Source organism: Gigantopelta aegis, chromosome 15 (genome assembly GCF_016097555.1).
Source record: "Gigantopelta aegis isolate Gae_Host chromosome 15, Gae_host_genome, whole genome shotgun sequence".
In the NCBI taxonomy this organism is placed as follows: domain Eukaryota; kingdom Metazoa; phylum Mollusca; class Gastropoda; order Neomphalida; family Peltospiridae; genus Gigantopelta; species Gigantopelta aegis.
Window position 1 is genome coordinate 24,226,714 of NC_054713.1, and position 20,049 is coordinate 24,246,762.

At 34.9% G+C, this 20,049-nt stretch overlaps 1 protein-coding gene across 1 annotated transcript; it reads right to left on the reverse strand.

Moving 5' to 3' along the window:
• Positions 1–683: 683 nt before the first annotated feature.
• Positions 684–19,908, reverse strand: LOC121390038 (cyclin N-terminal domain-containing protein 1-like). The gene is made up of 7 exons (XM_041521745.1): positions 19,560–19,908; positions 16,585–16,688; positions 15,525–15,690; positions 14,084–14,246; positions 13,091–13,235; positions 11,136–11,232; positions 684–8,676 (listed from the first exon to the last, which is right to left on the reverse strand). Exons 1-7 carry the CDS (start codon positions 19,725–19,727, stop codon positions 8,557–8,559), a joined length of 963 nt encoding a protein of 320 aa, XP_041377679.1. The 5' UTR covers positions 19,728–19,908; the 3' UTR covers positions 684–8,556.
• Between the last annotated feature and the right edge of the window lie 141 nt (positions 19,909–20,049).

Below are 20,049 nucleotides of genomic sequence, written 5' to 3' on the forward strand. Positions count from 1 at the left end.
AATAAATATAGCTTTGATGTCAAAACAGTGATATTAGATGTTCACAAAAGGTGAGGCTATTCTGCACTAACTGTAAAATCTGTCATAAGAAGTGCCATCACAGCTGTGTAAAGTTAAAAGTTTGTTTTGTTTAGGGACACCACTAGAGAACATTATTTATTAATCATCGGCTATTGGATGTCAAACATTTGATAATTCTGACATATAGTCTTAGACAAAACCTGCTATATTTTTCCATTAGCAGCAAGAAAACTTTTATATTATGACCTTTTTCAAAGATAGGATTGCATTGACCTTTGATATACCAGTCATGCAGCATTGGTTGGAAAAAACATCTTGCGGAAGATAACATACCCTATAAACAGAGAACAGGTTAATGACATAGGTTATCTCCTTTATCCTGTGATTGGTCATTTACCATAAAAAAGACAAACTAAACAAAAGAGGGAAAATCATCGTTAAGAACTTTCAATATGCTCAAGCTAAATAAGTTGAGTAAGACAGCTTTTGTGACAAGCAGTTTACCACTTTGATTTACTAATATAAATAGTGGTTGCAGAATAAAAAGGAATTCTTGTATAATAACACCCCAGCACCCTGTTTAGTCAGTCTGGGTCTAACAAGGGTCCAACATGGTCTGGTAACAACATCTAGAGAATAACAGAATATATTCACTGCTGACACAGGTTATCCATTCAGAAGAAAGGAATCTTTTATATCCATTTTCCCCACGAACAGGACAGCACATATAAGTACTGTTAAATCACAAGTCATAAAGAACTGGCTAGAACTCAATCCAGTAGTTTTAAATATGACAACTTAAATGAATTCAAAAACATGTATTGAGGTTTCAGAATATTTTTTTATGTTAACATAAATTGCAACAGCACCATAATAATCAGCTTGTTTTGACAAAATATATTATATAGACATATTATATATAACAGTCATTACAATCATAAAACTCCATATGACACAATTAAAAAAAAGAATAATAATATAAAAGCCACAAAGCTGGCAAAATAAATGTAGGTAGATTCTAAAATATTATTATCTACTTTAATGCTTAGCATGCTTAAATATAAACAATATTTAAAAAACCCAAAACAAGAACAAACTAACAAACTCCAAGTAGTTTGAGTAATAGTAATACATCTCTGTGTGACTCAGTATAATTCATGAAAAACATTAATTAAAAAACAAAAAAAAGACAATGGAAAATGAGCTGACTCTGTTTTACTAGCAAAACTAAACTTTCAACAGTACTGGTAACATTACTATTAACACTAGAAAACTCATAAAAATACAGTCCTGTAAATAACTTTTAATGCAAACATGTAACATTGCTCAAATGCCAGTATATGCGAAGAGAACAAAAGAAATATCAATCAAACCTGCTTTTAAAGCAGCCACACATGGATTAGTCTAGTGTCTACTTAATTACAGTAGAATTTCGTTTGATCAAACATGGAAGTGTTGAACATACTGCTACGCTCAAACCAAGAATAAATTCCTGAATTTTTGTTTCAGGACTAAATGTCTGAACACTACTTTTGGTAAAGTCATAGCCTTCTCTCACAATTATGTAAGGCCCCGTCAAAAATAATTTCAGTGCAATGAACAATATTTTGCGTGAACCAAAAATCCGTAAATTTTAAGTTGCCCTGTAAGTGTCATTTAATACATATATATACATATAGAATACTAAATGAGCTCGACTGTCATACCATTTTTATGAAATGAGTGAACAGTTTTGGTATCTGATCAGCGAAAGCGAGTCAGATACCAACACTGTTGACAAGTTTCATAAAAATGGTATGACTGGCAAGCTAGTTTAGTATTTTATTTATTACAAACCAACTGCAAACAAGCCACAACGCAGAAGCAGATGTTGAGACCTACTACATACTATTTTTCTACGAACGAATTGGGTCAGCAAGTGATCAATGTTACGTCAATATCACACTAGTTAGATATTGAGTGATTGTTATGACATGAGCAATATCTGGTATGTAATAAAGTGCAATAAACTATAGCCTGAACAAATTAGAAATCATTATATGTAGTGTCATGTCAGTCTTCAACACTTCTCAAGATGTTTTATAAATTTCACTAACAGTATTGTTACTACAACAGACCAATTTAATATAACCCCTCAAGACAATGATTGCCGTACGTTGTTTTCGCAAACTTGTTTATAACACCTGAGGTTGCTACAAGTGGCAGTGACACATTGCCTCTAGACAATAATTGCCGTATGTTGTTTTTGCAAAACTGTTTATAACAAGTGGCAAAAACACACTGTTACTAGTGTTAGAGTGTTGGATAAGAAATGACAATAATTTTGCCTCTGTTATGCATGTGCAAATTATAGACAAGTTCTAACAGTCATAATTTGATAAAATCAAAACAAGTTCTAACAATCATTTGCTTTGTTATACTAGCACTAAAAAATATATATATATATGTATGTAAATCAGATAATTTTTTGGTCTGTTTTATTTTATACTAAATTATAAACAAATAAATATACTTTTGTTTTAAAATTGTTAAGCAATACAGCTCCACAGCCACTCCCGAAAGGGACAGAATACTTGGTTCCAACTAGCCGGTTGGTTGAACAATTATGGTGCCTCAATGGTATTCAAGCCAATAAGATTCTACTGTCATTCTCAATAAAAATGTTTTACCACATTCAAATCACAATATTCATAAATAAAATCACAGTAATGAAGACGGAAGCTTATTTAACAAATTCCACAACAATAAAACAGTACATATATAGCACCATAAGTATTAAAAAAATCAACAATTAAATATCACAGTTCAACATGAAATAAAATATCTTTTAAATATCACAACCATTTAATAATCACATATGTTACAGATACACTATATCCAGGATGGTTTATGAACACTAAACATGAATGTATATTTAATACATTAGATGCATTTGTATTTGTCGTTGTGAAACAGCAATAGTTTAAACAATATTTATTTCACAAAAGAAATGGATTGGCAAACAGGCCTCTCCACACATACTTTGTTACATACGATTTATAATATACACATACATCAGTTGACATATTCTTCAGAGAATCTGAAACAATTACATAATTTGCACTCAAACATAAAAACAAGTCTAAATGATCATTAAAATTAATATACTTGTCCATGCGTACACGTACCCTCGTACATAAATATACCCGACTTCCTAAGATTAACTTACATCAGTGATTCTCGCCCACCGCCCACAGTACAGCAACCAAACTTGCAAGTGACAATGTGATCTAGGATAAATGGCTTTAGGAAATTAAATGGCTTTAGGAAATTAAAACGTGAAGCGTTTTAACAATTCAAAAAAATTATGAATAGATTCTGCTATACGTAAATTAAGGTCCGGAGGGTAATCATTATTACCATATAGCACTGTATGGAGATTGAAACCAACATTATAAAAATACTTTGTTGTACGAATATTATCATATGTCAATAGGGAATCAAGCTTGGCTGTCATATTACAGTTACACAAGGTACATGTACAATACCTAGCTGCCTCCCAAAACTCCTCCCCATCTGTTTCCACAGACTGCTATATACATCACGAATGTAGGGCAATTGCTCAATGGACAATACCTCACTGGACAGTACCTCACCGGACAATTGCTCACTGGACAATTGCTCACCAATAAAGTGAGAAATAGGACAATTGCTCACCTTTAGGTATTTTTTATTAATAAAATTTTATTTATTATTTTATTAATAAAAAATAACAGAATTTTTAGAAGGCACTGGAGTTAGGTAATCGTGGTCACCTTTGATATTTTTTCTTTTGTTAATAAAAAAGAACATAAAACATAGAATTTCTAAAGGCACAACTTCAAAGTTGTGTTAATTACACAATTCACTTAATTAAAGTTTTTGAGGTTCCTATAATTGTTTGTTGAAGGAGGCAGTTACTTCTGACTGTAATTATGAACATCAACGGCATATAACGTGTTTCAGGTATAGGTGTTAATTACTAATTACATTATATTTTTAGGATAACTACTCAAACAGTATTGTTGGTTTAGGTAGATCAAACTTTTAGAATTATGTGTTGTTTTTAGTAATTAGTTACTGTTTAGCCTTTTATTACCGGTACTACTCTGCAAGACTTAACACTTTGACCATCAAAGCTTTAAAAAAGATTTGAAATATCACAAAAAATTGTGAAATTGATAGGAGTCCTGGAACATTGGATTCTAGAGGCTGGCTGGCCATCAGCACCCTTCTGTGTCGACAGTCTACATAAAGACCAGGCACTGGTTTCCACCCTCATCCTCCAAAATCAGCGAGGTGAACCACCTAGGAAGAGGGTGAAGGGGTCCACTCAGCAGATGCAAAGCAGACTGCAGAATTTGTGTCAGGATTTTGCTGATGGAAACAGGGAACTGGGAGATTTCCTTTGGAATATCTCCCACAATATTCATTTGTGCTGAACTATAATGCCACCCAACCATTTACACACATACCATAACCTAAAATATATATTTTTTGATAAACAAATCAGCAATTGTGGTGAGCAATTGTCCTATTTCTCACTTTATTGGTGAGCAATTGTCCAGTGAGCAATTGTCCGGTGAGGTATTGTCCGGTGAGCAATTGTCCGTACTCCATACATCACTTTATTGCCAGATATATCAATATGTTTCTAAGAATCTATTTTCTACTGGATGTCATCTGTCAATTACAAAATAAAGGTGATCTTTTAAATATAACATTAACAAAAACAGACAATCTCACCCAGTACTCATCATAACAAAGCTGGTAGTTATTTGTATATAAACAATAAATTAACTCAACTGCCAATTTAAAAAGAAGAATTCAAAATGTAATTCAATGACAATACACAAATGTGAGTAATTAACATTATCATGTGACCATGACATTTATTGGCATCACTGACATTCACTGATATCACTGAATAATATATGTTATGGTGACAATCAATGTCTGGTCCACAAATAAACACATATATCTGCTCATCTTATTTATAAAGAAGGAGATCACAAAAGGTAGATATGATTTTATAATGAATGTTTCTATATACATCTATCACAGAACCATATAACACGTTCTTTGTAACTGTTTAACAAATGTTGTAAACTTCCATTTTACTACATGTATTGGTCACCAGTGACTTCAGTTCATCAATGTAAATGGTACAAGAGAAAAGAAAAATTATAAAATTCAAAAATGTTTTAAAATGTTATTATAATAGCAACTGTGGTTGTGTTTACTGTCAGTCTGTACTACAGACTATCTGGAATCATGTGGATTGTAATGAAGTCAAAACAAATATACAATATAGCTTGTCACCTGTGACAATAAATAATACAGTATTATAGTAGAGAGCTCTAACATACACTCCAAATTAAAGCAGGCTTTAACAAAATAATTAATTGTATAATAATTTAATTATTATAGCAAATAAAAAGAAAAGAGGAAAATTAATCAAAGAAATCTTCGCAGAGCATAAGGTAGAATGCATCATGAATCTTTAGATGACAGTATTCTTCCAGTTAACAAATATACTGACAGCCATAGAAAACGCAGAATTCGTTTATTTGGCCAATTTTTTGTTTTTGTGGAGATGCAGTGTGACATATAGGGTGGAATGAATGCAACAGGATGAAAGGTCACATCAAACCATACTTTGTGCATGTGCTGTTGCATGTTATTGTTCGGGAGCAGAATTCTTGAAAATCTTCAAAATGCACTATAAATCATGCCACTGGCACCTTACAGTACCAATTCTACTATTATAAAGCTGGGAAATTGAGTTATCAGATTCACATGTTGTGATCGGCCTTAGGTTAATGCAGCAATGTTCACGATGCCGCGACTTTCTGGCATTGAGAGGGAATGAGCCATAGGATGTCTTAGAGCCGGCTTGTCAGCAAGGGAAGTGGCCCATAGATTCAATTGCCACAACGATAGTGAGACTGCAACACTGCCTATGGCAAACTGACACCACACGTGGTCAACCCCACCCTGGTCCACAACATATCACTACCCGCCACCAAGATCAGTAAATTTACTTGTCTCACGTGCGCAACAGATTTCAACCTGCATTTAGGACAGCGACTACCACCCATCACCCGAACGGTCCTATCAGCCAACAGACTGTATGACACCGACTACGGAAGCAGGTCTGCAATCAAAAAGACCCTACATTGGACCCATCCTCACACAACAGCAAATTCAGTGGGTTCAAACACATCATCGATGGACACAACACCATTGGGGACAGATCTTCTTTACAGATGAATCCAGATTTCATCTCAGCTATGCCGATGGGCGGATGCAGGTGTGACGGAGACGTTGTGAAAGATACGCCAACTGTTGTGTCCATGAAGTGAATCGCTGGGGAGGTGGTAGTGTGATGATATGGGGAGGAATCAGCATGCAAGGTAGGACAGACCTTCACATCTTCTGAGGACGTTGCAACGTCCAAACCTACAGAGACGAGGTGCTCCAAAACCATGTCATGCCCCACATGGCAGCTAACCCTCATCTACAGACATTACAACACAATAACGCCAGGCCTCTCAAGGCTAAATTCACCATGGCCTATCTGAACCAGCAACACATCAATGTTCTTCCATGGCCATCTCTGTTACCCGACCTTGCTCCTATAGAACATGTTTGGGATGCGATGGGACGATTACTCCGGCTACAAGCCCCTGCTTACACTCTTCATCAATTGGAGGCAAATTTGGTTCGCGTGTGGCATCAGATCCTTAGGCCTTCATCGGGAAGGTCATCCGCTTCATGAGACGTTGCTGTGCTGCCATATTGGATGCTCATGGTGGCCGTACTCGATATTGACATTTTGTACTACATTACCAGAAATTCTGTTTGGTACCCCACGCACAATAAGTGCTGGTTAATAAAATTAAAGGATGTTACCAACCTCTTGGACTTTGTCATCTCTTTGCAGAATAGTTTCTTTTTCGTAATACAGTACCTGAATAGAATTTGCTTGCTACTTTCACTGATTTAATGACTTGAGTTGGTGCTGTGTTTTCTATGGCTGTCAGTATACATTAATTTGTAACTACAATATGATTAAATTAAAACTGAATATGTTCAGTTTACTAATTAAGATGTAAAAGGGACTCTCCTGTATAAGATGTTTCAGTCTAACAGTCTTTTTGGCGACTAAAATTACACATTAAATAACAAATATTTTAAGAATGCCAGTGTCTGTATATCCAATGTGTTTGCAATTGTGTGCTAATGTTTGTAGCAGTCATTGTTCATTTTGCTTTGTAAAATATCTTTTATCATACGTATAAAATTATTGATAGATGAAATCTGGTTTAAGCTACTTCAAACATTGGGATGACAACAAACACCTTATTTATACAGACACTGATATTCTAAGCAGAAAAATATTGTAAAATATGTAATTGTAAATATTCAGAAAGGCATCATGATAAACAGGGTTTAACTATGCAGGTGAGTTGGAAAGGTTGTGAAATGCTATCAGTGGCAAACATAAGAGGCACCATGATCCTGCATGACAATGTGCCTGCTCACACAGCTGAAGTTACAGTTTCTGCAGGAACTGAAAAAGAATGTGGCTTCAAGATGCTCCCCCGCCCTCCTTATCACCTCACACCTTCAGATTTTGGTCTCTTTTGTAAACTGAATGTTAAATTAATAGGAACAAAATTTGGTTCTAATCATGGGTTATGGGACATTTCATACCTGATTTGCTTTGTCCCTGGACGTTTTGTACACACTATCGTTTTATACTCTTGTCATCATAGCAGGTGTAGAGGACTTTTTGAGGTCACAAAACACTTTATCATGACAAAATAGTGACCATATTGAAACTCTTTGATAAAAAAAGAAAGTATGTTGACCAGCTCTAATAGAAATGGACTGGGAATTGGATGCTTTGAATAACACTCATAGGTGTAATATATAATTCAAAATCATTGAAACAAAAGACCAACATTATCAACTGAACCGCAGTAAAGTTTATGTTGTTTAACGACACCAGTAAAAATTAATCATCAGCTATAGAATGTCAAACTTCATAATTCTGACACAAAGTCTTCAGAGGAAACCTGCTACATAATGTCATTAGCAACAAGAGATATTTTATATACATTTCCCCACAGATGGAATGGCACATACCACAACCCTTGATACAGTAGTTGTGTGGCACAAGTTGGAATGGAAAAACCTAATGGGTTCACCAAGTTGGTGCAACTATACAGCCCAAGCACCTCAGCAAATTCACTGAATCATTCAGATGCTGTTCACAGCTCCAGCCTGCACACAAACCCAGACATTAAAATTCAAAACAGATTAAACTCCATATATTGCTCTCCCATTCATGTTGAATAATAAGAATAGCATAATTGACAAAGATACTACAGGCTAGGAAAATCAACATTTTCTGTCAATTAATTATTTTAAGTGAAATAAGAACAGTAACTGTTGTCATCCACGAAAGACTGCCTGCCCTCTAGATTCACTGTTCAATTCACCGTTCCTTCAAACTGATGAAGGGGATGCTATTTTATATTTCTCTAAAACAATTTCCAGAAGACATGTTGATAGATCAAGAATATTGCTTTCTGACAGGTCTGTCATTTTCAGTAACAGTTTAATAACCTGCAAAAAGAATAAAAAGAATGAAAACATTTAAAAACAACAACCAAGCATTGTGATGGTACTGCTAAAACAATACATGGCCCCTACTGGTAGTACTAGACCAAATAACTTCCGACTGGGTCAAAGTTGGAGGTGCACCGAACTTTTGATAGAGAAGTGAACACCACAAGTCCTGTGATTGGTTATAAATGTGGGTGTGTTGGTTGTAAAAAATAATAGTTTTATCTGGGTTAAAAAAAAATGCAATTTTATTTCATCTAGTACCAATGTGTCAAGTAGCCTTGTGCTTGAAACATGTATGGGGTACCTGTAAAAAAAAGTACTCGAATTTTGTGCGGAACTAGGGTAGTCATAGACGCTACCCGTTATCTCAGAAACGAGCAGCTTGACCCCCATTTTTTTCTGATTCACTTTAAGTGTGAGGGGTGGTAGTATTTATATCCGTGGCGTTTATGTCGGTTGATACGTTGCAGGTAGGAGTTTTAGCCACATATGTTACTATTGTCGTCTATGGGATTTGATTTGGTAGTATACACCCTACTGGGCTCAACACATTTTTATGTCTCTAAAGTTCAAGGGCCATAACTCAGTAAACAAGAGTACCGGTGATACTCCCATCAGGAGTTTGATGGAAAACCATATCTATATTAATGAATATGTTACGAGAATGATTCAATTCTAATTACCGGTATGCAAAATATTTGCAATGGGATGGATGAACAGTTTGTTTTGGACCAACCACCATCTCAAGTTGTTCCTACGTGTGGTTTGATGGTCCTGTATGCATCTGTATGCAAGATATGATCTGGACAAGGATTTACTGTTATGTGCAGTAGACCGTGAAAAGTAGGTCACAGTTACCTAGTAAATTCTAGTGATGCATCGTTTGACGCAAAAATCATGGCCATAGGTTAACAGAAACTGGGTGAAATTTTGACCAAGTGTGGTAGGGGTTAAAAAAAAAACCCCACTTAATAACAGGTATGACCACCTCTTGAATTGACCACTGCAATGCATTGCAGGCGCATAGAGTTGACTACAGTGTTGATTTCTGCCTGTAGAATATTGTTCCATTCCTGAATGAGCGCTTGACCAAGTTCGTTGACGTTAGCGGGTGGGTTGGGACAACGCCTCAATCGTCTGTCCAGACTATCCCAGACATGCTCCATGGGGTTGAGATCAGGACTTTTAGCGGGCCAGTCATCAATGAAATCAATGTTATTTGTCCTAAAAAAAATTAGTGTCTCTAGCTGTATGAGAGGTGGCATTATCATGCTGAAAAATCGAGATGTTGACATTGTTATGGAACAGAGGAAAGACGTGATGAGCGAGTGTCATCACGGTAACATTGAGCATTTAAATTGCTATCAATGACGACTAGTGGTGAACGATAACCATGGGCAATGGCTGCCCAGACCATGACACAACCCCCACCCCCGAAACGATCTCGTTCAAGAACACAACAGTCAGCATAGCGTTCATTTCTCCTACGGTAGACGCGCACCCTGCCATCACCACATTGTAAAGAAAATCTGGATTCATCCGAAAAAAGAACGGTATTCCAGCATCGCCGTATCCAACGAGTGTGTACACGTGCCCAATTAAGACGATTTAGACGATGACGTTGCGTTAAAATGCATCCGACGTAAGGACGTCGTGCATGTAAACCGTTCTCCCGCAGACGATTACGAACAGTTTGCCCACTGATTCGGTTATTATGAAGCCCAGGTGTGTCAGCAGCAGTAGCAGTGGCAGTTTGGAATCGATTGTGCAAATGCGTGTTCATGATATAGTGGTCTTGACAACGCGTTGTAACACGCGGACGTCCACGACGTGGCAAGTCGTTGGTGCTTCCTGTCGTTCGAAATCTTACGCGAAGATTTTGTATTGCTAGACTAGAACTCCCAACATGCTTTGCAACGTCTTCTGTCGACATGTCAGCATCAAGCATGCCAATCGCCCATTCGCGTAAATTATTGGGTATTCTTGGCATACTAAAAATACTACAATGTAAAAAACATTAAATTTTTTTTTAATTTTGAAGTGTTTTCGTTCACTTGACAACAATGTCAGTAAGACAAGTAAAACAAATTGACCAAATACTACACAGGATATGTCGAACCATGTATGCACGTGCAAATTGAATTTCACGTTGTCGACGATTAACAGTGCAAAAATAATCGATAAAATTCATGAATCCTGATAATACAGCTCAAGGCTAATACTACCTATATAATTTCATTACACAATGAATTCTTTAACACAACAAATACTATATGTACAAATCGGAAGTTTCTTTTTTTGTTCAGTATATATCATTATGTGAAAAGCGCCAAATGATAGTGTAAAAGATTTTGCATATCTTTATTATTTTTGGCAAGAACGAAAAATGGATTATGCAAAAATAGACTTGTGTGAACAACATGCGATCATGCAATTTTCAGAGGCCTGCATCTTACCTTGTCTGTAGATTCTTGATCAACAGAGTAAACGGCTGCTATGATTACAGATGAGGATATTAAGACTTTATTCATTTTCACCACTTGCAGTTCATTCCTAAAATACAATCAATGGAGATACAAGACTAAGTCATGTTAAAATTAGAGGCACAACATAGTAACAGTTTTCAAAATGCAACAAAAGGGAACATTCTTAATACATGTCAGGGAAGATAATTTGAACAGTAAATATTCTGAAACCAAAGAAACAACTGTTTAATGTTTGACACATTATTTAACACCACTGACCCTAGTTAAAAAGTTGTAAGTATCTAGTCAGTTAAAACTAAAAACGTTGCAATAGCCCAAGATATTTTACGATGCCTGAAAATAGGGTCAGCAACTTTAAAGGTCAACATTTATCAAAAACGTAATTCACTATTGTTTGGTATCTACGTATACCTTTTACAATATATATGAAGTATCAATAAAATACATTTTAAAACATTTACCTGTTTTTAATATATTCGCAATAAAAAGTCACATTTTCCCCATCGCTTGCTAAAATGTCTGTCGACTCGAAGAGCCAAGTCACGTGACCCAATGACGCGCTAACTGGCATAACATAAAAGCGTGATTCACAGCCTTTCAAGCATTTTACTGGGACGGTGGAACACGTGTATTTTTAAAATGCGAAAATTTTATGATATTGAATTGAATTGTATGGATGGAATATTCTTTTTGAGATAGTTTTTAAATGTAAAATATGGTGAACCATTGTTTAGTGTTTGGATGTATCAAAGCAGCAGTTTTATCGAACTTTAAACAAACCAACAATCACAGGGTTTGCATGGAAGTGGTTCTTAAATGGAACCTGTGAGTAATGGAAAGGACCATCATGATGGGATAGGATCTGCAGTGACCACTTCATCCATGAGGATTACGACAATTATTTAAGGTGATCGATAAATATGACACCTATTTTATTTTTAAACATATCTGTTCCAAGCCTGTATCCCCACCGGCACATGTTCTACGATTGTGCATGATACAACAAACAAGAAACCACGACGAGCACGAGCTAAACTAGATCTCAAAAGGGGGAGGGGGAGGAGGCGGGAAGGGTAGCAGTGTAAAATATAATAGTACGACTCTTCTTTCAAATTCAATTGAGGACGTTTTCACAGATACAACAAATATAACCCACAAAAGTGACTCTTTGAAAAGTGTTAGGCCATGCACTGTCCCTGCAGTGGTGTAGGGAGGGGACCTACGGGAACCCACCCCCACCCCCCATCAAACTTTTTTTTTTTAAACTATTAAATTTGATAAAATCATATATATACATAGTGTGGGTTCCTCCCTCCCCCCCACCCCAATCCCAATATAAAATCCTACCTATGCCATTGGAGGGTACCAAGCCTAGAACGATAAAAAAATATGGTGCTTGTATTTCATAATTAAATACAAACATTTTGTGTGTGTGCATGCATGCGTGTGTGTGTATACACACACACACACACACACACACACACGCACACACACACACACACACACACAGTCCAAACTGGCATCTATCTAAACCTGCATTATGTGTAAACCGGCACAGTTTTAAAGTCCTGTTCAGCTACTGTTAATTTATTAGGAAACAAAAAGTCTGTCAACACTGGATGCCTTCTATTCTGGACTTCAGATGCAAATTCAAGAACAAAAGAACCTTTTATGTAGTAATTAGCTCTGTCTACACCGGCGCACGATCTTGCCCCTATACTGTCTACACCGGCATGCGATCATACCTACTGTCAATCAATCTTAATCGCATCAGGCCTCTGAGAATATGGTAAACCATCATGTTCATGTAAATTATGTCCCAAATTAAGGTGTGAACGAAACATGGGTTATGTAAAATTAGACTTACCTAATTTTCAGAGGCCTAATCATATATAAAATGATATGTAACACTAATGCACACTCACAAGTTGCCTGATGACTCCTTCAACTGTCCAGCAGGCTTCAAGAGAAACTTGTGTGGGATGTCTTCACATCTCAGGAAGAGTAGATCTAGAAACCTTATAGCCTTAGGATGATACTGTTCCACTTTCAGATTCTCATCACTCTGAGCTGAAAGTTGACATTCATAAAGTGTATACTCTCCATTTCACTGCCATTATGATACACTCTCAGCCCTTGTAATTCAGAAAATTGCCTCAGCAAAAGTAGTTTATTTCCACTAAAATACCTTTTGTCTCAGCACTTGTATCTTAAATGCCTATATGAGCATCTTCTCAAAATAATATGTGTCGGCAAACAAATGCTGACCTATACAGGTAAATCAATTTTACTTCATGTTTAACATTATTCTTGCTGAATGCCAAAGCTAATTGCAAGGGCTGCTGTGTAATATATACCTGTACAATCCAACACGTTGTTATTATTATTATTATTCATACCTCGATGAATCTAAAAGAAATAACAAATCATCCTTATAATTAAATTGGAAACATTCTTATTAATAAAAACACAAACGAGATCATATTTTATTGTCATTTTTTCTTGGTACTTGAACAAAACACTGAATAATTCAAAACACTGCCATGGCTGGACTAACAGGCCCGTAGCATGGTAGACATTATTGGGGGGGGGGGGGGGGGGGTGCAAACTGAACGAGTGCCAAAGGCGCAAGGTATCTGGTGGGTCCGGTGCGATGATTCAAAGGTTATTTTCCTGTTACTGTAACTCTCGCTGTTAATCTTGATCCGTTAGTCTCGCTACAACTTTTACATTCAGTTGAGATGTAAAGGTTATTAAAAAAGAAAAGAAAAAAAAAAGCCAAAATTATTGGGGGGGGGGGGGGGGGGGGGGGGCAGGCCACCCCCCTGCTACGAGCCTGACTAATATAAACTACTGAATTTATAAAAATATTTTTACTAATGAAACTGTTAGGCTGTTTAATTTGAATGCTTGTATACCCAATATTTCTAGAAGTATTTCCACAAACAGCAATGGGGAGGCTGTAGCCAACTTGAAATCCAGTGTTTTTAACACTCTCATCTCAGACTGCAATATGCTCTCAGGATTGTACCGGTAGCCAGCTTCTAAAAGATACCGCCTTGCCTTCATCGTAGAAATTACCTCAAATTCAAAACAGAAAATTATTCTAATGATAATTTTAAAAAATAAATAAAATAAATAAATAAATAAAAAGTAAAATAAAATATATTGTAGCATACGGTATATACATGCATTTAAATGCTACAAAACCCCTAAAAACCCTGAGATGAGAACATTAACCTGTATTTTCAGCTTTTAGTATCAATGGGTGGGGAACAGGATTAAGATCTATGGTAAAGCCAGAGGTGCGAGTATCGAAAACAATATAATGTATTTCAGGTTTTGGTGTTAATGGTTGGGGAGTGGAATTTAGTTCTTTGGTGAAGAACTGAGGTGTGTCGGATTACAATGCTTATTAACACAATTTGTGGATGATTTTTTCTTTTTCATTTGATGAATGTAAAAGAAATAACGGACAATCCTTAAATGGTTGGTAAGCCATTGATTACAGCACTAACACAAACATGTTATATAAAACAATATTATTCCATACATTGTTTACTCACTTTTTTGTTCAGGTATGACATTGCAACATCAGTAGCATTATATATTTGTAGTTATTTTACCATAAATATAGTTAATTCATTCTAAACCTATGCATATACAACAGGGAACATTTTGTTTTCAAAATCTTGATTAGTTATATTTCTAGTCAATTAAAAAAAGATTAGCAACTTTAATGTTTAATGTTTTAAAATTGTATAGCGATCTCTGAAACTTGTGTAGCAAATCGCGATGCAACACTGAATAAAATGTTCCCTGCATATAATAAATGTTTTTTAATTTAATACAGTTGTCTTTTTACATAAGAGCAAATATTCAGTTATCATTCAACTTGCATGTATATACAATTTGCCAAACCAAAATTCAAATATACATATAAATTTTTCAAACATGCATTGTTGTGGAAGTGTGTCTATGTAATATGTGTGGCAGTTCGGCAGGGTAGGGAGTGAAGTCTGGTTTGTGAAAACAGATTTTTATAATTATCTGGACTGGATTCAGAACACCCAAACCTTTACGAAATGTTTTATTTACTTTCTTTTGGGTGTCTTTTAATGTCCAGTGGTCATCTCTAATACAAACCTCTATAATCTGTGCATCCTAGTACTTAATTATGAATATAGTTTAATACCCAACAACAATGACAAATACAGTATTATGTTAGTTTGAAAATTTTAAACTTATTTGTTTAAAATTAAAAATCAAGTTCAGACTAAGACTGAAAAATAAGAGTGCAAATGACATACCAGTACATAAGACAATAAAAAAGAACAAGACTAGTAATATAGATAATACCGTGTAATGTGCAGCTAGTTTGCTTGCAATCTGACAACATGAGATTATACGTAAAATCAATTGTTTCTTGACTCTTTTTTGGATTCTCTGAAATTCTCGCTGCTTATGGTCAGAATCGCTATTCTTAACATGATCGTACAGATCTTGAGAATGTTTTATCATAAACCTGCAATTAGAAAAAACTTTTCATATGCATTCACATTAATTTTATCAAAGCTAATTTCAATGGGACGTAAGGAAAAATTAAATTAGTGATCAACTTTCAATTATACAATTGGTAAGAATATATATACAGTCAAATCTGTATACAACGGCCACTAGCTCAATAGTTAGTGCAAAAACAGGACAACAGGCCTTGCATTTGATCAACCATAATTTTTAAATTAATTAGAATTTGGCCCAAAAATGTATCATGCATCCATCATTTATGGGAATGTAGAAATGGGTGAAATGTCATAGAAAATAAATTTCTCGATTTTGGATGATTTGGCATCGAATGACCCGTATATGTCTAAAACTAGTTAAGTAACCTGAGGGAATTATGCTTCATTCAAGTTTTATCATTAAATTTCAAGACATTGTTAGTGTATCCTATAGGTCTAATATAGGTATTAATATGCATGTATATGAAATTAAAAAAATAAATTAAAAACAGAATGGTACACAGACCTGTCCATAAAAAAGAGAGAGTCATTGATTGCTCCCCTAACTTAGATCTTGGGAAGCAAATTCACATGCTAAGATAAGCTAAAAAAATGACTCTCCTTGAATTTGTAGTGATGGGGGAGCGAGAGTGATACATGTAACTTCCCTAAAATGGTAAAGTCTAGATAAAAGTTTTGCAAGCACATGTATATAACACCAAATACACAATCCTGCCCCAATTAATGATTTTTATACTTTTTAACAGTTCCTTCTAAATATACCCAGTATATTTATAATTATAATTATAACCTAGTGGAAATTATTGATTGCTTACTTTAACCTGTATGTAGAAGTTCAGAACTACTTTTCTTTACTACATCAGAAGGGTGTTTTTAAACATATATGCATGTATTACCTGTCAAAGAGATCGGTGGCAACATATTTTACTTCACAAGGCATTCGGAGTTTGTCACATGCCAAAAATATGTAACGTATGGCTTCAAATCTTTGGAATAGACCCTAAAAAACAAACAGATTATATACAATTAATGGTAAATCCACTGAAGGTTAAAGCAGGTCCACCCCAATCACTACTTCGACGACGGGCGGGAGTTGAGTCACTTTTTACAAAGTTGTGTCCTGTGTGTAAGATATGAGATATTAGAGGATGATCAATATTGTATTGCATACATCATCATGTCATTCATACTTACCAGTATTGCTAGCATGATAGATCAAATACACACGGTTTGATGGGCCATCAAAAATATTTTTTTTAATGGCTTAACTTTCCCCACTGTTGGGGTAAAGTGTGCCACTTCAAAGGATAAGTTGATCCAGTGGTGTTAAATTGTTTTTATTGAAATGTAAACACAATCAAACATAATGAAAAATGTTTATTATCAGTTAAACTTTAACTGGACGTACTTTAATAACACAAACAATGTAAAAACAAATAAATTTGAACGTAATGAAACTTTAAAAAGTGTTTTTCAAAACTGTTGGCCAAGCAATACCACATCATTCACTATGATGTGTGAAATATAAATATCTTAATATCAGTAAAACATTCTATGAGCACTTTAGTAATGCAAGCATGATTACTGGAGCCAAGGAAAACAAAACATGAACGTCAGTAAATTTTTATAAGCACTTTAGTAATCCTAACAACTGGCACAACTTGCCCAACTCAAGGTGGCACAAATTACCCCATTCCCACCATTTTGACATTTTGCTTAATCAAGGAAAAGTTATGTATTGCATTTGATTCAAACTTGTTTTGAAAAGACATAAGTTATTATACTATTGATTACCACTAATATAACTTTAACAATCTTTACAGTTATTTAAATAGTAAACAACTTACCTTGTTTGTTGAAATCAACTTTTCCATGTGAAAAACACTCTTTTCCTTCTCAAATTTTATACAAATGGCAGACATGTTTATTTCTTAGGTCAAGGACAAAGTGGGTTACCAGCTGTCAATAGGTGTCACCATGTGTCTGAAAGAACTCTTTACAGAGAAATGGGAAGGGGTGGCTCAACTAACCCAGTGGCTCAACTAACCCTCCCCTCCCCTATAGTACCAACTGAAACAGAAAAAGGGTTATTATAATGTTGAGAACACTTTACAGTACTAGATTTAAAATGAGAAACAATAGTTTAAACATTTTAGAGTATACTGACAGGTTTATTGACACATACAAAGTCTATATATGATAGTGACCTCTTATAAAAGGTGCACTTTTTACACATGCTTTGGAAGAGCTTAATGGATGCATGGTATGATTAATTTTTTTAATTTTTGATTTGATTTTTGATATTTGGTCCACAATTTGATTTATTCATGATATTTTACACAAAGTACACCAGCTAACACACATATATTTTAATAAGCTATGGGCCCTTGTAAAATAATTGTAAATGAATGTATTATATGATAAAAAGAAAAACTCAAGGACAAAATTATGACTTGACTAGAAAACAAAAATACTATTTTTACCATTTTACCATTGCAGGAAAATATGTTGGGTCTAGGATAGCCTATGCAAACATGTTACATGCAGCAGAATCCCAGCAGAGTGCAAGCTACATGTACGGAAACGTTAACAACTCATTAAAAAAAAGTAAAATAAACTTTGATACACAAATTGAAAACTGTGGACCTAAAACTGATACTGTCAATCGTGATTAATCATTGCATCCCTAAAATATCTAGATGGTTAAAAGTCTGACTGAATATCAATCACTGACAAGTCATTATAAAAAAACACTTTTTTACAGCAAACGTTTGGGTTTTTTGATGTGATGCAAATGTGTCTAAAATGTCACTGCTTTTAAAAATCCTGTTCACTGTAAATTTTGTAATTTAAGACTCAAACAAATAAACTTCCAATTACAGCCATCATATGTTAAGATATTATCAGCAATAAAAATTATATTCTTTCGTAAGTTTTATTAAATTTTAAAAACACAAAGTGACAATTGGCACCGATTCGCATGGCCACTGACTCAGCTACCAGGACATCCACAAAAACGGAAGCCCAATTAATCTTAGTTAAGAATGTTTGATGTGAGACTAATGTGACATTTATGGGGGTTAAAATACTGTAGCAATGTTTTATTTGTAAATGGGTTAATTACAGACTCAAGGACTAAACATGCTCCACCTCATCATCACCTGTTGACAGCAATAACAAGCATTCTGAGAGTACTGCTAAAGCAACCAAGCCAAACAAATTTTCATATTGCCTAAAATAAAGGGCCAGAACTCTGTGAAAAATAAGTAAATCACAATAAAAGTCCAACTTAATCTGTAATAGTACATGATAAACCTATAAACACAAACTTTTAGATGAATATCTCAAGGCATTGTAAAAAAAACAAAAACATCGGGAAAACAAATTTTCATATCTTCTACGTTTAAGGGCCATAACTGCCAAAAATGAAAGACAAACTTGATCTTTTAACAGTACATGATAAAGCAACCCACAATATTTCACCTCAAGGCACAATAATTGGGATTCACAGAAACACGGAATCCTGCTAAATATGCAGCATGCAACACATTTCCTCTTTCTTAACCAAATGTCGAAATAACTATATGTTAGACACTAAAATGCTGTAGTTTAAAAATGTGCTGAGGTGTAACGTTAAACAAATTTTCCTTTCTTTCCTTTAATAAAATAAAACATGTAAGTACATCACGCTATGAATTTACTCATTTAGCACAATTCTATGCTTCTGTGAATCACAGATTTTGGGTTGGAAGCACAAGATTATGAGATGGAATATCTATATTACATTATGGTTATGAATCTGGCAAAATCCAAAAACAAAACCCCCAAATTCAATGCCTGAATGTATATTATGGTAACTTATGTCACTCACACTGTGAACAGAGGCCCTTTTAATTAATTCTGCATTCTCACTTCCCAATACTTTCAACCACTCCTGCAGGACATCGTGTGTGACTTTGCTCTCACTGTGTTTGAATAATGGAAAACTGCAGCGAGTTCTAACACTTAATATATGGTTTTCTGCAGGCTTCACTGCCATGATAGCAAACACCAACTGTAATATTATCAGCAGAATGATTCATCATGATGAAATGACATATTTCCTGCAAGAAAAATAATTCTGACATAGCCTATACATGTATGGAATTACTCATTAGACTAGTATTAAACAATGAATGAATGAATGAATGAATGTTTAACGACACCCCAGCACGAAAAATACATCGGCTATTGGGTGTCAAACTATGGTTAATGCAAATAAATAAAGTGATGATCAACATCAATATAAAAATTCAAGACTTAAACAAAAACAGTGTAAAGAACTGTGCAAAAACACAAATATCACAGAATTTTACGGATAC

What these genes read in the sequence shown, in the direction of transcription:
- LOC121390038 (XM_041521745.1), bottom strand. Translation starts at nt 19,727, where the DNA reads ATGGCAGTGAAGCCTGCAGAAAACCATATATTAAGTGTTAGAACTCGC. An exon ending in GCCACCGATCTCTTTGACAG is followed by an intron (nt 15,691 to 16,584) that starts GTAATACATGCA and finishes TTCTAATTGCAG; the next exon opens with GTTTATGATAAAACATTCTC. An exon ending in ATCAAGAATCTACAGACAAG is followed by an intron (nt 8,677 to 11,135) that starts GTAAGATGCAGG and finishes TTCTTTTTGCAG; the next exon opens with GTTATTAAACTGTTACTGAA.